The following is a 19920-nucleotide window of genomic DNA, read 5'->3' as shown; positions in this document are numbered from 1 at the left end:
AAAACTTAATCAGCTGAGCGCCAGACCATGAACTATATTCCCATGAAGTTTGAAGACGATCCGCTCAAAAAATAAGGGTTTCGTCGACTCCCCTGATTTGCGACAAAGTGACCTTGACCTTCAAAATTTTGTGCGCTGAAAGGGACCTCTATAGGCCTCTGATATGCGAAGTTACAAAAATTTCCAATGATAACTGTGCTCTGCAGAATTTTTTATACGTGATTACAGACAAAAAAAAACAAAACAACAAAAAAAAACATACAAGCTGACCAACATATCTTGCAAAAACTTCGTTTTGGCAAGATAATAAAAGTACTATGGTGTATTCAACGTAAATTGCAAACCAAAACAGCACATTATGCAAGAAATGTGGCTAGCACAAGCCACATCTATGGGTGTGTATAAAGCATGGTGCAGCTTTTCCGCCATGATCGGTCATGAGTCACAAAGGACTTTTGTTGGACGAGAGACCGGACGAAGCCACAGCAAATGGTCCAACCAAGCCGGTCCTCTCCCTTCCCCACCCCCCTCCCATGTGTGATGGACTGTACCGAGCTGCGTCCTCTTGTCCACATAACGCTCATTGAGGTTGCCCAGTTGCTGGTACTTGTTGGCGAGGGTCACACGGCCACTCTCAAGCTGAGGCTGGTGCTGCAGATTGCCCTCGGCGAGGCTGCGGTTACTCGTCAGACACAACTCCTTGTCAACCTGGAGATTTTTAACCTGAAAGTCACACACGCACAACACTTCATTTCCTAGCTCGACACAAAACTCTTGTTCTTGATAGGAGTGAGGCTCATGGAATAGCAAGGTAGATCTATCTGACAGTGTAACACACAAAGGAATGAACGAACAGGAAAGAGGAAAGGGAGGAGGGGAGGTAACACCTAAACGAAAAGGTTTACGGGCGGGGGGGAGTGGGCGGAGCCATAAAGATCATGGATCAGGAATGGGGTTAGCAAGAATGGTGATGATGTGCTTGCTTGAAGCTCTGGAGGGAAGAGTGAGACAGAACAGTCTCTGAAAAGTGGATCCATAGATGGGAGAAGTAGGGAGTAAAAGAGTTAAAGGTCCCATGACACTAAAAACTTTCTGGTTATTTATATATTAACTTGACCTTCCCAGTGAAGAAATCACCCATGTTTCTTTTTTACAATCAAAAATGGGATAATTAGACAAATATTTCAAACATTTCTAGTGCTTTTCACAACTTGCTATGCCCTGCCCCTCAAAAAAGTTGACTTCAGCGAACCGCAGGTTACGTGACCATTCACGTCATCTCCAGAACGCGACTCGCACAGAGTGGATTGATTAGACGTCGCGCGCCGTATAAAGTACGTACAAATGCATTGTGCACATGTGTTTGCCATCTCACTGATCGTCTTAATTCCTGTGATTGTTTCGCAGAAAGGAAATTCTGCTTCTGAGCCGTGTATGCACAACAATCATGAGGCAATTATTTATCCCTTTACTACCTTGTCATAGTCGTGTACAAATCCAATACATGTATGCACAATAAAGGGCGATACCATGTCAACAAAATATTAAATGTGACTGTTGAACCTTTCCATTAAAAAAGAAACGTACAGGGACATACAAGTAAAATACTAAAGATTAATATTGCATCATTTCAAGGCGCAAGGAGGTAATTTTAAAATCAAACAATGTGAAAAACCTGCACCCACATTTTGCAGCTTATTGAATTGTTTGTTGAAACCAGCCTGCTGGGATAGGTACGATTCCACATACGTGCAAGCCAGGTATGGCTGCACTCGACATACATGGGTTTATTCTAAAGTGAAGGTACTGCTTCCATCGGCTTGCTATTCATTAACATTTAGCCAAAATGCTGTAATAAATGAACAGGGAAAAATATGTTGGCACAACTATGAAAGAAATTTATCTGTCCTATTACACGGCCTCAGAGCCTCGGGACTCATACATTGTGTGCATGCTAATACAAGTTACTTGTCAACTTTAGAGTCTAGACTAGTCCGATAAATCCGTTGTCTGTCCGACTAGTCCAATAAATCTGACGTGCTGTAGCTTTCTTTTATTATTCTCTTTTCTTCATTGTTTTCTACTGGCGATACATGACGACAGAAGGAATAAAATAAATAAAAATGCAACAGAACGCAAGATTTAATCGGACTACTCTAGACAATTGTGTTACAAGGTGTGTTCTGCACACAAGTTTTCATCGTATCCAGACAGCGAGATTGCTTCGTTTTATGCACGGAGAGATACTGCCGATGACATGGGCTGGCCTTGCTTGCGATTCATTCGCCGCGGTGCAACATGTCCGCTGTGCTGCACTGGTCACGTCACTTCACTAAAATATTTGTGATATCGAGCAGTATGCAAGTCGAATTTACATTATTGAATTACAAATAGGATTTAGTCCAACCAGTTGTTATTGCCAAGTCTTCCTTCGATGTCCTCCCGATCATCATGAATGCCGGGAATTTCATCACCAGTTTCCTCTGCTTGTCCTGCTTCGGGCTTGAACTGGTAAGGCCGTATTCCATTTCCAACTGCCTGAACTTCACCTCCCACGACTACGTTATCCGACAATTCTCCATCTGATTCAGACCAAAATCCTTTATTTCTCTCACACTCACTGTCGTTACCAGACAAATCAAAGTCCATGTCATCCATTATTCAAAACCAAATGTTTGATTTTTTTTTTAAAGCAGAAATGAACGAAGCGTTTGAATCGACCAATCAAATGTGAAAACACAGAGGAAGCCAATATAATCACGTAGACCACCAACCCGAGTAATTTACGTGCAGCCTTTGTTGTTCAGGAGATGACGTCATGTGGGTTACGCCCTTTCAGTAGATTTCGGCAGAATTTTTAGGGGCGTTCCCGAATAGGTTTGTTTTTTTAATTTTACATTTTACAGAACGAGTATTGTGAAAAAACAGAAAAACTCCTATAGGAGATACAGTGGGGAGAACAAGTATTTGATACACTGCTGATTTTGCAGGTTTTCCCACTTACAAAGCACGTAGAGGTCTGTAATTTTTATCATAGGTACACTTCAACTGTGAAAGACGGAATCTAAAACAAAAATCCTGAAAATCACATTGTATGACTTTGAAATAATTAATTTGCATTTTATTGCATGAAATAAGTATTTGATCACCTACCAACCAGTAAGAATTCCGGCTCTCACAGACCTGTTAGTTTTGTCTTTAAGAAGCCCTCCCATTCTCCACTCATTACCTGTATTAACTGCACCTGTTTGAACTCGTTATCTGCATAAAAGACAGCTGTCCACACTCAATCAATCAGTCCACACTCCAACCTCTCCACAATGGGAAAGACCAGAGAGCTGTCGAAGGACATCAGGGACAAAATTGTAGACTTGCACAAGGCTGGGATGGGCTACAGGACAATAGACAAGCAGCTTGGTGAGAAGGCAACAACTGTTGGCACAATTATTAGAAAATGGAAGAAGTTCAAGATAACAGTCAATCTCCCTCTGTCTGGGGCTCCATGCAAGATCTCACATTGTGGAGCCTTAATGATCATGAAAAAGGTGAGGGATCAGCCCAGAACTACACGGGAGGACCTGGTCAATGACCTGAAGAGAGCTGGGAGCACAGTATCAAAGAAAACCATAAGTAACACACTACGCCATCATGGATTAAAATCCTGCAGTGCACGCAAGGTCCCTCTGCTCAAGCCAGCGCATGTCCAGGCCCGTCTGAAGTTTGCCAATGACCATCTGGATGATCCAGAGGAGGAATGGGAAAAGGTCATGTGGTCTGACGAGACCAAAATAGAGCTTTTTGGTTTAAACTCCACTCGCCATATTTGGAGGAAGAAGAAGGATGAGTACAACCCCAAGAACACCATCCCAACCGTGAAGCATGGAGGTGGAAACATCATTCTTTGGGGATGCTTTTCTGCAAAGGGGACAGGACGACTGCACTGTATTGAGGGGAGGATGGATGGGGCCATGTATCATGACATCTTGGCCAACAACCTCCTTCCCTCAAGAAGAGCATTGAAGATGGGGTGTAGCTGGGTCTTCCAGCATGACAACGACCCGAAACACACAGCCAGGGCAACTAAGGAGTGGCTCCGTAAGAAGCATCTCAAGGTCCTGGAGTGGCCAAGCCAGTCTCCAAACCTAAACCCAACAGAAAATCTTTGGAGGGAGCTGAAAGTCTGTGTTGCCAGCGACAGCCCTGAAACCTGAAGGATCTGGAGAAGATCTTTATGGAGGAGTGGGCCAAAATCCCTGCTGCAGTCTGTGCAGACCTGGTTAAGAACTACAGGAAACGTCTGATCTCTGTAATTGCAAACAAAGGTTTCTGTACCAAACATTAAGTTCTGTTTTTCTAATGTATCAAATACTTATTTCATGCAATAAAATGCAAATTAATTATTCAAAAAATCATACAATGTGATTTTCAGGATTTTGGTTTTAGATTCCGTCTTTCACAGTTGAAGTGTACCTATGATAAAAATTTCAGACCTCTACGTGCTTTGTAAGTGGAAAAACCTGCAAAATCGGCAGTGTATAAAATACTTGTTCTCCCCACTGTATGTATGTGTATATATATATATATATATATATATATATATATATATATATATATATATATATATATATATATATATATATATATATATATATATATATATATATATATATATATATATATACATATACATACATACTGAAACGCAAAAGAAACTTACCACCTTTTAAACCTTCAAATATCAACAATAACAATACGTGTAGTAAATGTGTGAACTTATTTGTGGACAATAGTGTCCTCACTGTCAGAAAAACAGTCACAGATGGTCACTTCATAGCACAGCTGTTGAACAGCCGTTTTGACTGTCAGTGATTAGCCAAGGGGTATGGGATGATTTTAATGAGCTGCACGTGATGTCTTGATATTGGCTTTAAAAAGGCCAGTGCAAAATGGGCATTTCAATCAACATGCCACAATTGTCAAGGGATCAACGGCAGTGTGCCTTGGGCATACTGCAAGGCGGATTGAGCTACCGTGAGGTGGCACGTCGCCTTGGCTGTTCACACCAGATGGTATCGGCCCTGGTGGACAGAGACACCCTCCACAACTCTGCAGATGACAGACCTCGATCAGGGAGGCCAAGAGTCACCACTGCAAGGCAGGACAGGCAGACGGTCCTCAGTCAGATGGCTTCAGACATTGAGGACTGAGTGGGACAGAATCCAGCAGCAATCCATCCAAAGACTGGTAGGCAGTATGCGCCGACAATGCACTGCCTGTATCCAAAACAATGGTGGCCACACACGCTATTGAAAGGGGACAGACATTGTACCCTGTGCTGTTCTGTATTGTAGAACAAACTTATGAGATGGTGTATCTTGGTCAAAAACTTGACATGTCATCAATAAAATGCTAATGTTTCAATTAGCAATTGTTAGTTTGTTTTATTTTGAACCGTTACAATTTTATTACATTTCAAACAAGTGGTAAGTTTCTTTTGCATTTCAGTATATATGCAATTTCAGTACTTTTGGGAGTCATGGGACCTTTCAGGTATGCAGTCCCTTTAGATTCTGCAAGTTTAACCAGATGGTGGTTAACAGAATAACACGTTCCTCCTGGAGGAAGCAATATTGGAAAAGAGGTGGTTAAAAACAAAACAAAACAAAAAAAACAGACCACAGACCCACCTGCAATATGAAAGCAACAGACATTGTGTTTTGGCCTCACAACAGGAGATCCCAATAATTTTCAGAGATGACATTCCCCAGAATCCAATAGAGACAGATGTGATGCTGAGGCGCTACCCAGTAGCGGAAAGCAGTGGTGAGCTATGGACAAAGGTTTTTTAGATTGTGAGTAGTTATGATTTTCGAAGGAAAGATTTGGATTGACAGAGGATGCCCAGCTTGCTGTGCGGTCGGCCGAGGAAAGGTAATTGCTGATCGTGAGGCCGACAAGTTCAAGAGACTGTACCTATGAGAGTGGATGACCAAGGCAATATATTGGTGGGATGGTTTGATGATCATTCTGAAGTAATAGGGCAAGAGTGGTAATTTGCAGGATTGAAATACATGTTCCATTTATCAGATTAGTGTGTAATAATTTCCAGAGCAGCAGAGATAGACACAGTTGCTGCCTGCTTAGCAGAGGGATGGGATAATGTACAACAAAATGTGGTCATCATCTGCAAAAAAAAAAAGCATACAAGGAACTTTGGCACAGGAGGAGGCCTTTTCAGCCTGTTGGGCCTGCACAACACAAACAACAGATACAAGCTAAGCAAAAGTCCTGACAATGTGTATCGCTGTCCCACTTGATCACCAATACCGCACATCACGGTACCGATCCAATTCAAATTTAAACATAGTTAATGCTGCCACTACTTTTTCACCGAGTGAACGTCCCCAGCCTTAATACCATCCTTACTCTCCTCATTTACTCTCAAGCTATGGCCCCTGGCTTATCACTGTCTACTCTGTTGAATCATTCATCTGCACTTATTTTATCTATACCTTTCATTATCTTTAACATCTCTATCCTATATCCTCGTAACCACCTCCTTTATAGTGTATAAATCCCTGTCTCCTTCAGCCGCTGCTCATAGCTGAGTCTAGCTAGGCTCAGACTCAATCTAGTAGCCCTGTGCTGAACCCTCTCTTTGGCATCTATGTCCTTCCTGAGTTGTGGTGACCAAATCTATACACAATATTCTAAATGTGGCCCTCACGAAATTCCTGTGCAATGATAAGATCACTTCTTTTGATTTATAAATGATCCCCCTCCGAATACAACCAAAAACCCAATTTGCTTTCTAGTAGGGCAACTTAGTATAACAATTGTGCATTTTGTGAGGAACGCACCAAATTTGGCACACTCGTAGCCTATCATATTGTGACGTTCATGGGACTTGAACAGTCCCGCTAACGTAGAATGAGCCGAAACGATGGAGGCGGTTTATTTATTTATAACCCAAAGATGGCGGCTCTAATCGCTCTACCACAAACGGGACGAGGAAGGTGGCACGAGTCGCTTTTCACTGAGTTGATAACGTTTATTTCTCTAACCAGAAATAACAAGACTCGGCAAGAGGAGGGATCCGGGGCGATTCGACGGGACGGTGGTGTGGGTTCGGGCGTGGGGAAAACACAGACAATTCCAATGAATATACAAATCTCAAACCCTCTAAGGCGCCAGGTACAAACACACAAACACACACAAACACACACAAACACACACAAACACACACAAACACACACAAACACACACAAACACACACAAACACACACAAACACACACAAACACACACAAACACACACACACAACGTAGCTGGTCCTGGTGGTCAGGCCTGGCCCGTGGTGTGGACGCAACAGTCCCTGGATTGGCGCCGGACGAGCTGGCGTTGCGCTCGTCAGGGGCAGGAGACACCGTGGTACTGTCGACCTCCTGGTGTCGGTCCAAGTCCGCTCACAGCCGCCAGGGAACCAGTTCTGGCGCCAAGTTGCGAGCAGGAGAGGGAGGCAGGTCCGCCCGCCGTTCGACCCCGTACTCAGAGCCAGCAGAACCCCAGAGCCAACCAAGGTGAGGCACGAGGCACAGGAAGGCCTCGAGACACGATGAAACCAGGGCCGAATCAGCGCAACAACACAGCACGCTCCCAGCACAACAGCCTCCACCAGAACAGTTTTTATGTCCCGATCTTCTTCCTCTTCACCTTTTCTCTGAACAGAGCCTTTTTATCCTCCCATCCTTGTCACTTCCAATCGAGCCGTTTTAATGGCCCTGTGCCATCGCCTTCCGCCAATCGTGATCACGGGGCGGAGCCATCCGCAGCACTGTCCTGTGACGTCACGGCAAGCCTCCAGGGACTACTAAAAGGGGTTTACGCAGACACACTTACCCTATCCCATGTCCCTATCTAATTATGTGACAATTATCATTTCCCCCTTGAAGAAATGGACATTTACTAGACAACTTATCACCACTGAATTGCTACTTGTTACATCGAAATCCTGGTACACTCGAACAGCATGGCATACCTAATTAAACATCCTAATTACCCTTTGAATGCATACCCCCCCTCAAACGTAACAATATTATGAACAGATAAGGATATTGGGCCATCTCAAAATGTTTGATGGCAGTGGAAAATGGCTGCCACAGCCATCAGCGGCTGAATTTGAGATGGCCCAATATCCAAATCTGTTCATAATATGTTAGTCGACTCGTGTGCCAAATTTGGTGCTTTCCTCACAAAATGCACAATTGTTATGCTATATTTAGCTAAGTTGCCTCACTATTCCCTATAGCTGCCTGCTTACCTCCCATATCTATTACCACCCCCAGATCCTTCTCCTGTGTGACACGCTCCAAAATTACCCGTTACATCCTATAATCTCTATTTTCATTGTTCTTTCCCATCCCCAACACCTTACACTTGCTCAGGTTAAATTACATCTGCCAATATTTTACCCAATCTATACAAGTATCAATACTCTCTTTTATCTGATCACCACCCCCTCTGCTATCAACCTCACCTCCAAGCTTTGTATCATCTGCAAATTTGGAAAACTTACTCTTTACCCCATTCTCCAAATAGTTGATGTAAATAATGAAGACTAATGGTTCGAGAACCGATCCCAGAGGAACCCCACTACTTACATCCTCCCAGCAAGACATCCTCTCACTCACAGCTACTCATTACTTCCTATCACTGCAACCCAGGTAGTTGGTTACCTGATCAGCCACTCCACAAGCCCTCACCTTAGTGCACAACCTTACATGGGTGGCATGTTATTAAATGACCTCAGAACATTTTTATGAACTCCATCCACAGCACTTCGCTCGTCCAACCAATCAGAAAATGCTTCCTCGAACTCCAATTTGTTAACCCCGATCTTCCTTTAGTGGTTCCTCATCCGATCCCCCAATTAACATCTTCTCCACAACCGAAGTTATATCAACCGCTCCATAATTCTCAGACTCCTCTCCGGAACCTTTCAAATAACAGAGTTACAGTTGCCGCTCTCCAATCCTCTGGAACCTGTCAAGACTCAAACGAGGTGTTAAAGATAATCCACAATCACCATGCTCGTTTGCTGTGCCACTTCGTTTGATTCTCTTGGATGGAAGAGTTGTTTTTTTTTTCCCCAGAGAATCCGAGAGAGCATTTATAGAAACGAAGACCATGGCTGGGCCCAAAACACCGCCTTGACTTTGAGGAACTCCAACCTCCTCTACGAGAGGTGAGAAGAGGTAGACTTGCACGTTTTAATCCACGGCTGCACAGTCGAGCATGGCAGGTGTTTTCTGAGATACCATCACGAACTAACCTTGATATAATTCGTTTGAACCATCGAATCGAGCAAACTGTACACCGAAGCACAAGAGAGCGACGATGACGCCTCCTCAGGAGCCACGGCACACGTCGACGTCCTGCGAGCACCGGGCGGTCCAGGTCGTTATCCACCGTCACACTCGACTCGTACAGTGACCGGACAAACCCCCAATTCAATCGGGGTGTTGTTAACAAAATTAAAATCATTATCATTACACAACGGTGTTAACAATACAGAGTCCCCTTCACCAGAGGCCTTGCCGCAAGTCAAACAATTACAAGGTTGCTTTACCTCATCCGTTTCCAAGATCATCTGGTCCAGCTTAGACTCGTTTTCCAGTAACTCCTTTAGTTCTTGTATGCTCAAACCGCTCAACTTTCTTAATAACGCCTCAGGAAGCTGCCAGCACTGAACTAGCGAGGACGTCGCCATCGCTCCGCTCGAGCTGCCGTGACGCTTCCGGTTACGTCATGCCGTAGAGAACGCGCGCGCGGGAGAGGCCGTCAACGCTCGTCTCTTCAAGATTGATGACGCGTCTTCGTGAGGTAATTTAATTACGTCAATTGGGAAATTACATTCCAAACATAACGGGCCATTTGTTCTTCATTAGCGATGAAAGTGTGCACGAGACTCGGAAATATCAAGGGAAGCGATTGAAGGAGCGGCCTTCCCACACCTGGTGGTGTAATGGCGGGAACGTCCGCTCGGTGGATGGGAGGCGCTCGGAGCCATTGAATCCTCCGTCATGCCAAAGACTTTGAAAAACGGGATGGGCTGCTTCCCGATGTAAAATGAATGAGTCAGTGCAACTACTTGCCGCTTATCATTTAAAAGGACACATCACGGAAAAACAACCGTAGGTTAGTAATAACAGCGGCGCTTTGATGGGCCGAATGAGCCTCCTGTGTCAAAAGTTCCTTGCAACGGAACAAATGGTTACGATAAAACAATCGCTACTTCTTCATGCGTGTGCAGTGCAGTCGTTAAGTTGTAAACGTATAAAATGTTGAGGTACCAGAGCCCTGGAAACCGGCCGTGACGTCATCACGAGATCTCATCAACCGTCATGTCGTTTTAACATGACGTCAAACATTTTAATCCCTAAAATGAGGAGTGATAAATGAAAAACGCACATTCTACCGTGATAAAAAAATCACATTCTACCGTGATAAAAAAATCACATTCTACCGTGATAAAAAAATCACATTCTACCGTGATATAAAAATCGCATTCTACCGTGATAAAAAATCACATTCTACCGTGATAAAAAATCACATTCTACCGTGATATCACGTTCTACCGTGATATAAAAATCACATTCTACCGTGATAAAAAAATCACATTCTACCGTGATATCACATTCTACCGTGATATCACATTCTACCGTGATAAAAAATCACATTCTACCGTGTTAAAAAATCACATTCTACCGTGTTAAAAAATCACATTCTACCGTGATAAAAAAATCACATTCTACCGTGATATCACATTCTACCGTGATAAAAAATCACATTCTACCGTGTTAAAAATCACATTCTACCGTGATAAAAAAATCGCATTCTACCGTGATTAAAAAATCACATTCTACCGTGATATCACATTCTACCGTGATAAAAAAATCACATTCTACCGTGATAAAAAAATCACATTCTACCGTGATAAAAAATCACATTCTACCGTGATATAAAATCGCATTCTACCGTGATAAAAAAATCACATTCTACCGTGATAAAAAAATCGCATTCTACCGTGATAAAAAATCACATTCTACCGTGTTAAAAAATCACATTCTACCGTGATAAAAAATCGCATTCTACCGTGATAAAAAAATCACATTCTACCGTGATAAAAAATCGCATTCTACCGTGATAAAAAAATCACATTCTACCGTGATAAAAAAATCACATTCTACCGTGTTAAAAAATCACATTCTACCGTGATAAAAAATCGCATTCGACCGTGTTAAAAAAGCACATTCTTCCGTGATAAAAAAATCACATTCCACCTTGATAAAAAAATCACATTCCACCTTGATAAAAAAATCACATTCTACCGTGGTATAAAAATCATATTCCAACTTGATAAAAAAATCACATTCCACCTTGATAAAAAAATCACATTCTACCGTGGTATAAAAATCACATTCTACCGTGTTAAAAAAGCACATTCTACCGTGTTAAAAAAATCACATTCTGCCGTGATAAAAAAATCACATTCTTCCGTGATAAAAAAATCACATTCTACCGTGATAAAAAAATCACATTCTACCGTGATAAAAAAATCATTTGCCGTGATAAAAAAATCACATTCTACCGTGATAAAAAAATCACATTCTACCGTGATAAAAAAATCACATTTGCCGTGATAAAAAAATCACATTCTACCGTGATAAAAAAATCACATTCTACCGTGATAAAAAAATCACATTCTACCGTGTTAAAAAAAATCACATTTACCGTGTTAAAAAATCACATTCTGCCGTGATAAAAAAATCACATTCTACCGTGATAAAAAAATCACATTCTACCGTGATAAAAAAATCACATTCTTCCGTGATAAAAAAATCACATTCTACCGTGATAAAAAAATCACATTCTACCATGATATAAAAATCACATTCTACCGTGATAAAAAAATCACATTCTACCGTGATAAAAAATCACATTCGCGCAGCTCGGTTAAACTTGATGGTTTTACCATGCGCAGCTCGGATAAACTTGATAGTTTTACCGCGCGCAGTTCGGATAAACTTGATGGTTTTACCATGCGCAGCTCGTATAAACTTGATGGTTTTACCATGCGCAGCTCGGATAAACTTAATGGTTTTAGCACGCACAGCTCGGTTAAATTTGATGGTTTTACTACGTGCAGCTCGGATAAACTTCATGGTTTTACCACGCGCAGCTTGGACAAACTTGATGGTTTTACCACACGCAGCTCCGATTAACTTGATGGTTTTACCATGCGCAGCTCCGATTAACTTGATGGTTTTACCACGTGCAGCCCCGATTAACTTGATGGTTTTACCACGCGCAACCCCGATTAACTTGATGGTTTTACCACGCGCAGCTCCAATTAACTTGATGGTATTACCACACGCAGCTCCGATTAACTTGATGGTTTTACCATGCGCAGCTCAGATCAAGAAGCCAGAGCAATTGAAAGACTTTGTGTGACAATTTCAAGACAAGAGAAAATCCATGATCTGTGCAATAAAGCAGAACTGTCTGTTTGTCTGTCCATCCATCTCCGAACTACTCCCTCAGGTTTTGGGCTGGCCCCACCAAACTTGCTGTGGGACCTTTTCGGGTCCCGGCAGGTATCCCAATGTGGGTGGGAGGTTTCATAAATCTCTCAATACAGTACAATCATGATTTTGTTTCCACCCAAACAAATCTTTTGTCTTTCTCCCTCTTCCTCTCCCTCACCCTCTCCTCCTCCCCCCTCCCTCTCCCCCCTCTCCCTCTACCCTCCCCCTCTCCCTCTCTCCCCCTCCCCTCTCTCCCTCTCCCCTCTCCTTCTTCCTCTCCTCCACTCCCTATCCCACTCCCTCTCTCCCCTTCCCATCTCCCTCTCCCCCTCCCCTCTCCCTCTGCCTCTCTCGCCACATGTAAACTCATTCACGGATTCGGCATTAGCAGTTTCGCCATTGACCACATGCAGAAACATTACCCACCTTCTCGTGGGGTCAGCTCCAGTACGTTTTTTTTGCCCAAGTCATTCACGAAGCAGCTGTCCATGCCTGGCGTTCGACTGAAGGTGGCACAGGAATGTGGAATTTATTTGTTCATGGTTTGGCATGATCTGCAGTTGCAGTTGCTGTATTGTATGTATCAGTTTATAGACTTTTCCGTCAACATCACACCATGTTTACTTGAAACTTTTTGATATTTTTCTGTAAGAACCCATTTTCTTCATCATGGCACACAAGAGACAATCCCCGCTCCCCAGCCAACACCATCACCATCGTCCTTGTTATCCCCTTCATCATCATGAAAGGTGCACATTGATTTTACACAGTACTACTCCCACAGTTTTGGGGCCAACCCCACCAGATTTCCTGCGCAACTTTTAGGGTCCCTGCACGTGTCCTCAAGGGGGTGGGAGTTTTCATAAAATTTCTCAAAACTTTGTTTTTTTGAGATATTGGCTTCCCACCCATGTGTACCATGAATACCTCGCTTGTATGCTTGATGTTTTGGTGCATAAAGTTAGTAACTTTAAGCTTATCGAGTCATTTGGACATATAATTGATAACATTAGATAATGGGAGTTTTTTATTTGATGGAAAAGGGGAGGAAGGAATAGGTATTTATATCTTGCATCCATGTTCATTTGTGTATCAATGTGCGCACACGTGGGGTGATGCAACTGGCTTGATACTTATGGCGGAATAACCGATGACTGCACTTGCTATGGTCTGGTGACATCTTCCTACGAAGTATGTTCTTTCTGAAGAATTTGCAAATGGAAACAGACTCCGAGAAGGTCCAGAGCATAGTCCAGAGTGCAAGGATCAGGACCAGCGATATGCGGCGATCCCGGGAACTTGCTTCACAATCTCAAAGCCTTGCAAGCAAAGCAGGCCCGGCCACGATTTCCGCTCCTAAGAACGACTAAACAGTCTTCGAAGCGACTTTCTGTCCCAATGCCATTCAGGGAGAGGTGAAGATCCAGGGGAGGGAGAGAAGAAACCGGGGTGGTGGGTTGGGGGGATTGTGGGAGGGCTGACCCAGTGCCTTAGAATAATTGAGTTTGGCTAACTCGGTTTCACCAAAAATGATCATGATTGAAGGATATGTGATCACATGACCGCAATGCGCCATCCATCTTGTTATTCAGCTTTGCCTAGCAAATTAACACTGAATTGTGTGCATCTGTGTGGACTCCAAGTTATATTTACATCTCATCATATCGTATAATTCTTCATTCTGAAGTCTGTTTTGGGGTGTAAAAGATGTCATGCTGTTCAGCATGGAGCTGCCTCCCTAACCCTTACCCAACAAAAAAAATCTGCCTGACCCACTGCTCTGATAATTGTATGAATGTAATGTATTGTTATGGCCACTGGTACGAGTGTATTATGAGGGGGTTAATCCTCATTCCTCCTCTGAAGAACCGGACCTCCACTCACAATGAACTTCGTGGTACGGTGGGTTGCTTTACAACCACGAACGCCAATCAGTTAACCATTAGTTTTGGTGTCCACCGTCTAATTTTGCCATTTAACTAGAGGTCATGTGGCTTCCTGAACAGGGAGCGTGCCCTCGGCGATGCACCAATCTTATCTTGATTATATCTTAAGTAGGGCGACCGAGCATTTACCGCTGGTGCACGCCGACGATAACAGGTTAATTAGTTTGGGAACTACCCCCCAGTCTATTGAGGGTCGGACAATGCTGGATCAATGGAAGGAAAGGACAAGCACAGACAGGTTGAAATGTCAACAAGGAATTTATTAATAAGAAAAATAAATAAACTGAAGAACTTTATATTTATTTGTGGTGTTGAGATTAATTCAAATCAATCAAAATAATTTCAAACAAATAAAGAAATAAACAGACATTGATATAAAAATAGACAAAGAGCAGACACTTATCACTATGCCTTACTTAACAATTAAACACGAGACAATGGTACCCAGTAGATCATTCAGGGGGGAAAGAAATCAGGTGTCGGCTTCCTAAGGCAGAAGTCATCGTGCATCCACTAAAATGTCCCAAAATGTGTGAGCGTGCCTTGGTCCACTGCTAACGTCCTGCCTCGCCGTGCACCCACCTGTACTCATGCTCGAACACCAATCGACATCACGTCATCACCACCAGGGACGCCAAGAATCAGGTTCCGAACAGAACCAGCAGGAACGGTCCAACCGTCACCAACCGTCAGGAGCTATCAGGAGCCGTAACCAACGGGCAGCTGTAAGGAGCTGTCAGGAACCATAAGGAGCTGTCAGCAATGGCCAGGAACTGTCACCAATGATCAGGAACTGTCAACGACCGTTACCAACTGTCAGGAACCGTAAGGAGCTGTCAGCAATGGTCAGGAGCTATCAGCAAATGACAGGAAAGCGGTCCTCCCATCCATTTTTGTAGGCGACCAGTGTGGGTGGAGCCTCAAGCAGACTTCAGCCAAATCCACCTTGCCTATTGGCACATCGCTGCACGTGACCTCCAACCGTCAATTTGGTGATCATCCCTTCCTTGTTCAGCCCGATGCGAACAAGAGCCAGCCATCATCGATAGAGCTGAAACGGGGCGTCAAGCGTCGGTGAAAGAGGTGGATGTTGAACATCAATGAAACATAGGTGGGTGAGGTAAAAGAGATCCACAGCCGTATTTGACCGTCAGAATAACCATTCAAGAAAAGCCCGCAGTGTGTTTAATCAAATGTCCTGTAAGTCCAAAGTGTAAATATATCGTCCACCTCCAAGCCAATGTGTCCCGATGGAAAGGGGCAGATCGAGCCTCTGTTGGGCTAACAGCTATCTCTCGCGTACATGAACGTGTCGTAAAGAGGAAAAGGCCATCCCATAAGAAAGGGAATCTGTTGTATACCCTTCTCCAAAGCATGAAAGAGTTAGCATCCCACCAGACAAGGAGATGGGTCTATTCTGGACATTCATTGATAGAAATAACTGTCTGAGGACCTGAATGTTGTGTGCATGAGTCGTATCCGATTCTGAAATCCATAACAGTATCAATGTAAATGTAATTCAAATACACTGACGTGTGCTGACGTCAGATCCCGCTAGTTGAGTAAAGGTGTCCGAATGAGAAGCCGTTTGAGTGTTGAGCTTACCTGTTTCCTTTGTGTGCTTTGTCATCTTTAAAATAATACAGGTATTCGACAAAAGCCGTCAATGCTCTCCATTCTTTTTGCTGCTGTGACACAAGGATGAAAATATTTCTTTCTGGGCAACAAGGATGAAAATATTTCTTCAGTAATACTCGTTTGTTTTCGGTGTTCCGATAACCATCTATGGGAGAATTGAATAATTTTGCCATGTAACGCACGATTGGGTTCTGTACGCGTGGAGTGTCTGTGCCAACACTTTGAGGCAAATAATGTTCATGATAAGGATAAACGTCGAGCCATTCTGCTAAGTGTGGTTGGCGTGAAGGTTTACTCACTAATACGCAGTTTGGTGGCATCCTCCAAACGTTCAGGGAAGACGTTTGAGTACCCATTAAACTCTTAGTGCAGCATTACAACACTGAGCCATCACATATTGTGTAACGCTGTAAGTTCAACATGTGGATGTGAAAGTAAGGTCAATTGATCTCTGGTTTTATTCCTGAGCTTCGTGGACTCATTGACTACTGTGACTATGGCTCAACACTGTGGGAGATGCTGAGGGACCGTTTTCAACAAGACACTCAATATCTATAATGGTATGGAATCTGCGACACACAATGTCCAGGATCTAGAACACAGTGTGACCTTGAATACCAGCAAAGGAGCTACTATATCAGAGCAAATTTACAAGTTCTCCTCCCGGCACAAACCGATGTGTAAGATGAGCCACCATAAATTGCATTCCGGTCAGCAGCGCACCTCTTCAAACCAAGTGAAGAAATGGAAGCCTTCTTGCCTTTGCAGCAACCTGCTCGACTGCCGTACCTGTCTGTACAAAAATTCTGAGCGCTGTTCGTGTGGAAAGATGGGCCATTGGTCAAAGGTTTGCAAATCAAGCGGTGTTCAGTGTGCCCAGTACCAACCACAGCCAGTCAACATTGTCAGTAAGCCACGGCCTTCTCTCAATGTTGACCGCACAATTTATGATATGTTCATTGTGGGACCACGACGACCATCGTTCTGTTCTGTTCTTGCATATGGCAGCTTGGCTGCCAGGTAGCTCTCATTTCTTGGCAGTGCGGCTGTGCCGCTAATGCTGTGCTTCTCGACTAGTTCACTTGTACTCATTTCACCGACCTCGGAAGAATGACAGGCTGAGTCAACCCCACCTGGTGTTACTTCAGCAGCCAACTTGGCTCAAACTCAGGACCCTAAGATCCTAAGCCAGCCACCTTAATCACTGAGCCAATACCAGGCTATACAACCATCGTATAAGGTCGTGATGACAGTGGGCGGACATGACATTACATTTGAGGTTGATACTGTCGCGTTAGTCAGTTAGTGTCATGTCTGTGACAACCTTCCACAAGCTATTTCCAGTTTGAAAGATTGGAAAGGAACATGCGCAGCTGTACACTTACACTAGACATGCAATACCGGTATTTGGTTCACTCAATGCCAAAGTCCATTTCTGGGGACAAACCAGGGTCCTACCTTCGCTAGTTCTTGAGGGCAATGGCCCAAATTTACTCAGCAGAAATTGGCTGGAGAAAATTAAACTCACCTGGAATGAGAGGTCGCCATGTAATTCCCATTTCAAGTAAGAGACAGGACTGCAATTGTGTCATGCCGATGCGCTGAGCGGCAATCCGTCACGCCAATTGTATCTTTCAAATACCTCAATAAGACTGAGCAGCAATCCATGTCAGCCTGTATTCCCATTCCCATTCCAGCTGAAAACATGCATCTTATGGAATTCCTGTTCGATACTTGTGTAGATTCAAAAAGAGTCGCATCCCACACCAAAACAGACACAGTGCCGAATAAGGTGCTGATGTCTATGTTGTAGGGTGGCCTAATTATGTTGAGGAAGAATTATGTCCATTCTTCAAATGAAGAACTGAGTTACGCCGACAGCAAAGATGCTTACTTTGGGGAAATCCCCACAGCTTTAAGGTCCACCGGTCTTGACATGCTTTGTTATGCCCATCCAGGCATAGTCAAGATGAAGATGCTCGCTTGTAACGACCTTTTTTGGCCACTCTTAGGTCATAGCATTGAAAGCATGGTGTGGACATGTGAGGCATGTCGAGATGCTTGTCCAGCTCTTGTACCTACACCTCTCTATCCCTGGGAGTACCTCTGTCAGCCATGGCGTTGGATTCACATCGACTATGCTGGTACCTTGCATTGCAATAAAATGCTGTTTGTCATCATAGATGCATATTCAAAGTGGTTTGATGTACATATTTCCACCACCACCACCACTACTTTGACCAATAAGAAACTGATGTCTACCTTCGCCACCCATGGCTTAATGGACATTGTGGTCTCTGATAATGCTTCAAATTTCACGAGTGCTGTGTTTGAGAACTTCATGACATAAAATTGTATTAAACATATCAAAATTGCTCCTTATCATCCTGCCTCTAACGATTTAGCAGAAAAGGCAGTGAATATTGTCATGTCTGATCAAGATCAAGAGTGGTACTCTCGCAATGAAACTGGCTTGTGTGTTTGTTGAGTGTCAAACTAGTCCAGTCCAGAAAACTTACTCAGCAGGCATCAACTTAAAACACCACTTGATCAACTTCTCCTTGACATCACTGCTCGTATGGAGGGGCAACAGATGGACCAGAAACTGGAGCATGACATACGGACAATTCATTGTACATTGTCAACTGGCGATCTGGTCTTCGCACAAAAATACCATATAGGTGACCAATGATTACCTGGTGTTATCGTCTCACAAACAGGCCATTTTTCTTTTGTTGTGGAACTGAACCATGGTGGTTTCATGAGAAGACACCAGGACTAGCTGCACAAACGGTTTGTTAGAGATTCGGATGATAGGGAACACACAAGTCCATCAGTTGGTGACGCATCAACTTCACTGCCCTCTCCACAGGCATATCCTCCAGTTTTCATCACAGAATCAATGACCGAGACAAATGCAATATCCACTGCTTGTCCGGGTCCTACAGGTACTCCCCACCTGCTGACAAAAGTTAATAAGGATCATGAGCCTTGTGAAGCAAATTCTTAGGAAAATGTTGAGGGTACATCCAAGATGTCCAATTCTGACGACACTCCGCTAACTTTGCGTTGCTCGGCTCTGGTGCATAAACCGCCGCATCATCATGAACCTTTGAATTACTTCTCATTAGTTACACAGGCTCACACCATGTTAGAGGGCAGAATAATCCCTTGGTGATGCCGTTGGGACATCAGCAGTACCAAATCGAGATACCGCAAAATCGCCGAATTGTTCATCCACCCAATCTATACTACACGTGAGACTTTATGTGTCTGTGTCGCAATTTTTCTCAGAGATGGCCAAACGTATCTTCAAACTTTTAGAGGTTCATCAGTGAGTGCCAGGGAGTGTTTTAGGCAAAAAAATGTTGAAAAAAAATTGGAATGTTTTTTTCATCGCTCTATATTCCCTAAGCCTTTGTAGCTCTGTGAAAGGTAATATTAAATGATTCCCAATGTCATTTCTTTGAAGGTGCAGGGAGGTGTTTTAAGCCTCCACAAGAAAACAGAAAGAAAACAAAATTGGATTTCTTCAAAATGCCAATAGGATTAGAATAGCACTGAGCAATACCAAGTATCCCTGATAGTTGTTGATAAATGTCATCCAGCCAAGCATAATAATGGCTTAAGCAATTTTGACGATTCCAATAGAAGTAAGGGACATTGTCTTTTGGGTAATGCACCCATACCATAACAAAAACATTTTAAACTCAGATTTCAAAAATAATACAACCACAACGGAGCTCTGAA

General features: G+C 43.4%; 2 protein-coding genes across 5 annotated transcripts in view; one reads left to right on the top strand and one right to left on the bottom strand.

The window, feature by feature from the left end:
• The window catches only part of VPS37B (VPS37B subunit of ESCRT-I), a 47453-nt gene extending 37630 nt beyond the window's left edge, over positions 1–9823 (bottom strand). The window contains exons 1-3 of one of the 2 annotated variants that reach the window (XM_085859393.1): positions 9628–9777; positions 9331–9433; positions 552–723 (exon numbers count right to left, since the gene is read on the bottom strand). In XM_085859393.1, the coding sequence (XP_085715519.1) occupies positions 552–723; positions 9331–9433; positions 9628–9632 (280 nt within the window). In that variant the 5' untranslated portion in view covers positions 9633–9777. Of the gene's footprint in view, positions 1–551; positions 724–9330; positions 9434–9627 lie in introns of both variants that reach the window. The other variant, XM_085859392.1, reaches the window with a different exon arrangement.
• The window catches only part of LOC147011221 (uncharacterized), a 36264-nt gene continuing 26095 nt past the window's right edge, over positions 9752–19920 (top strand). For all 3 annotated transcript variants that reach the window (XM_085859390.1, XM_085859389.1, XM_085859391.1), the window contains exon 1: positions 9752–9881. The gene's annotated coding sequence lies outside the window, so the exon portion shown is untranslated. The remainder of the gene's footprint in view (positions 9882–19920) is intronic.

Source organism: Eptatretus burgeri, chromosome 16 (genome assembly GCF_056783735.1).
Source record: "Eptatretus burgeri isolate ZD-2024b chromosome 16, Ebu_testis_v1, whole genome shotgun sequence".
Taxonomy (NCBI): domain Eukaryota; kingdom Metazoa; phylum Chordata; class Myxini; order Myxiniformes; family Myxinidae; genus Eptatretus; species Eptatretus burgeri.
The sequence above is the reverse complement of the archived record's forward strand: the minus strand, read 5'-3'. Positions and strand labels throughout refer to the sequence as shown.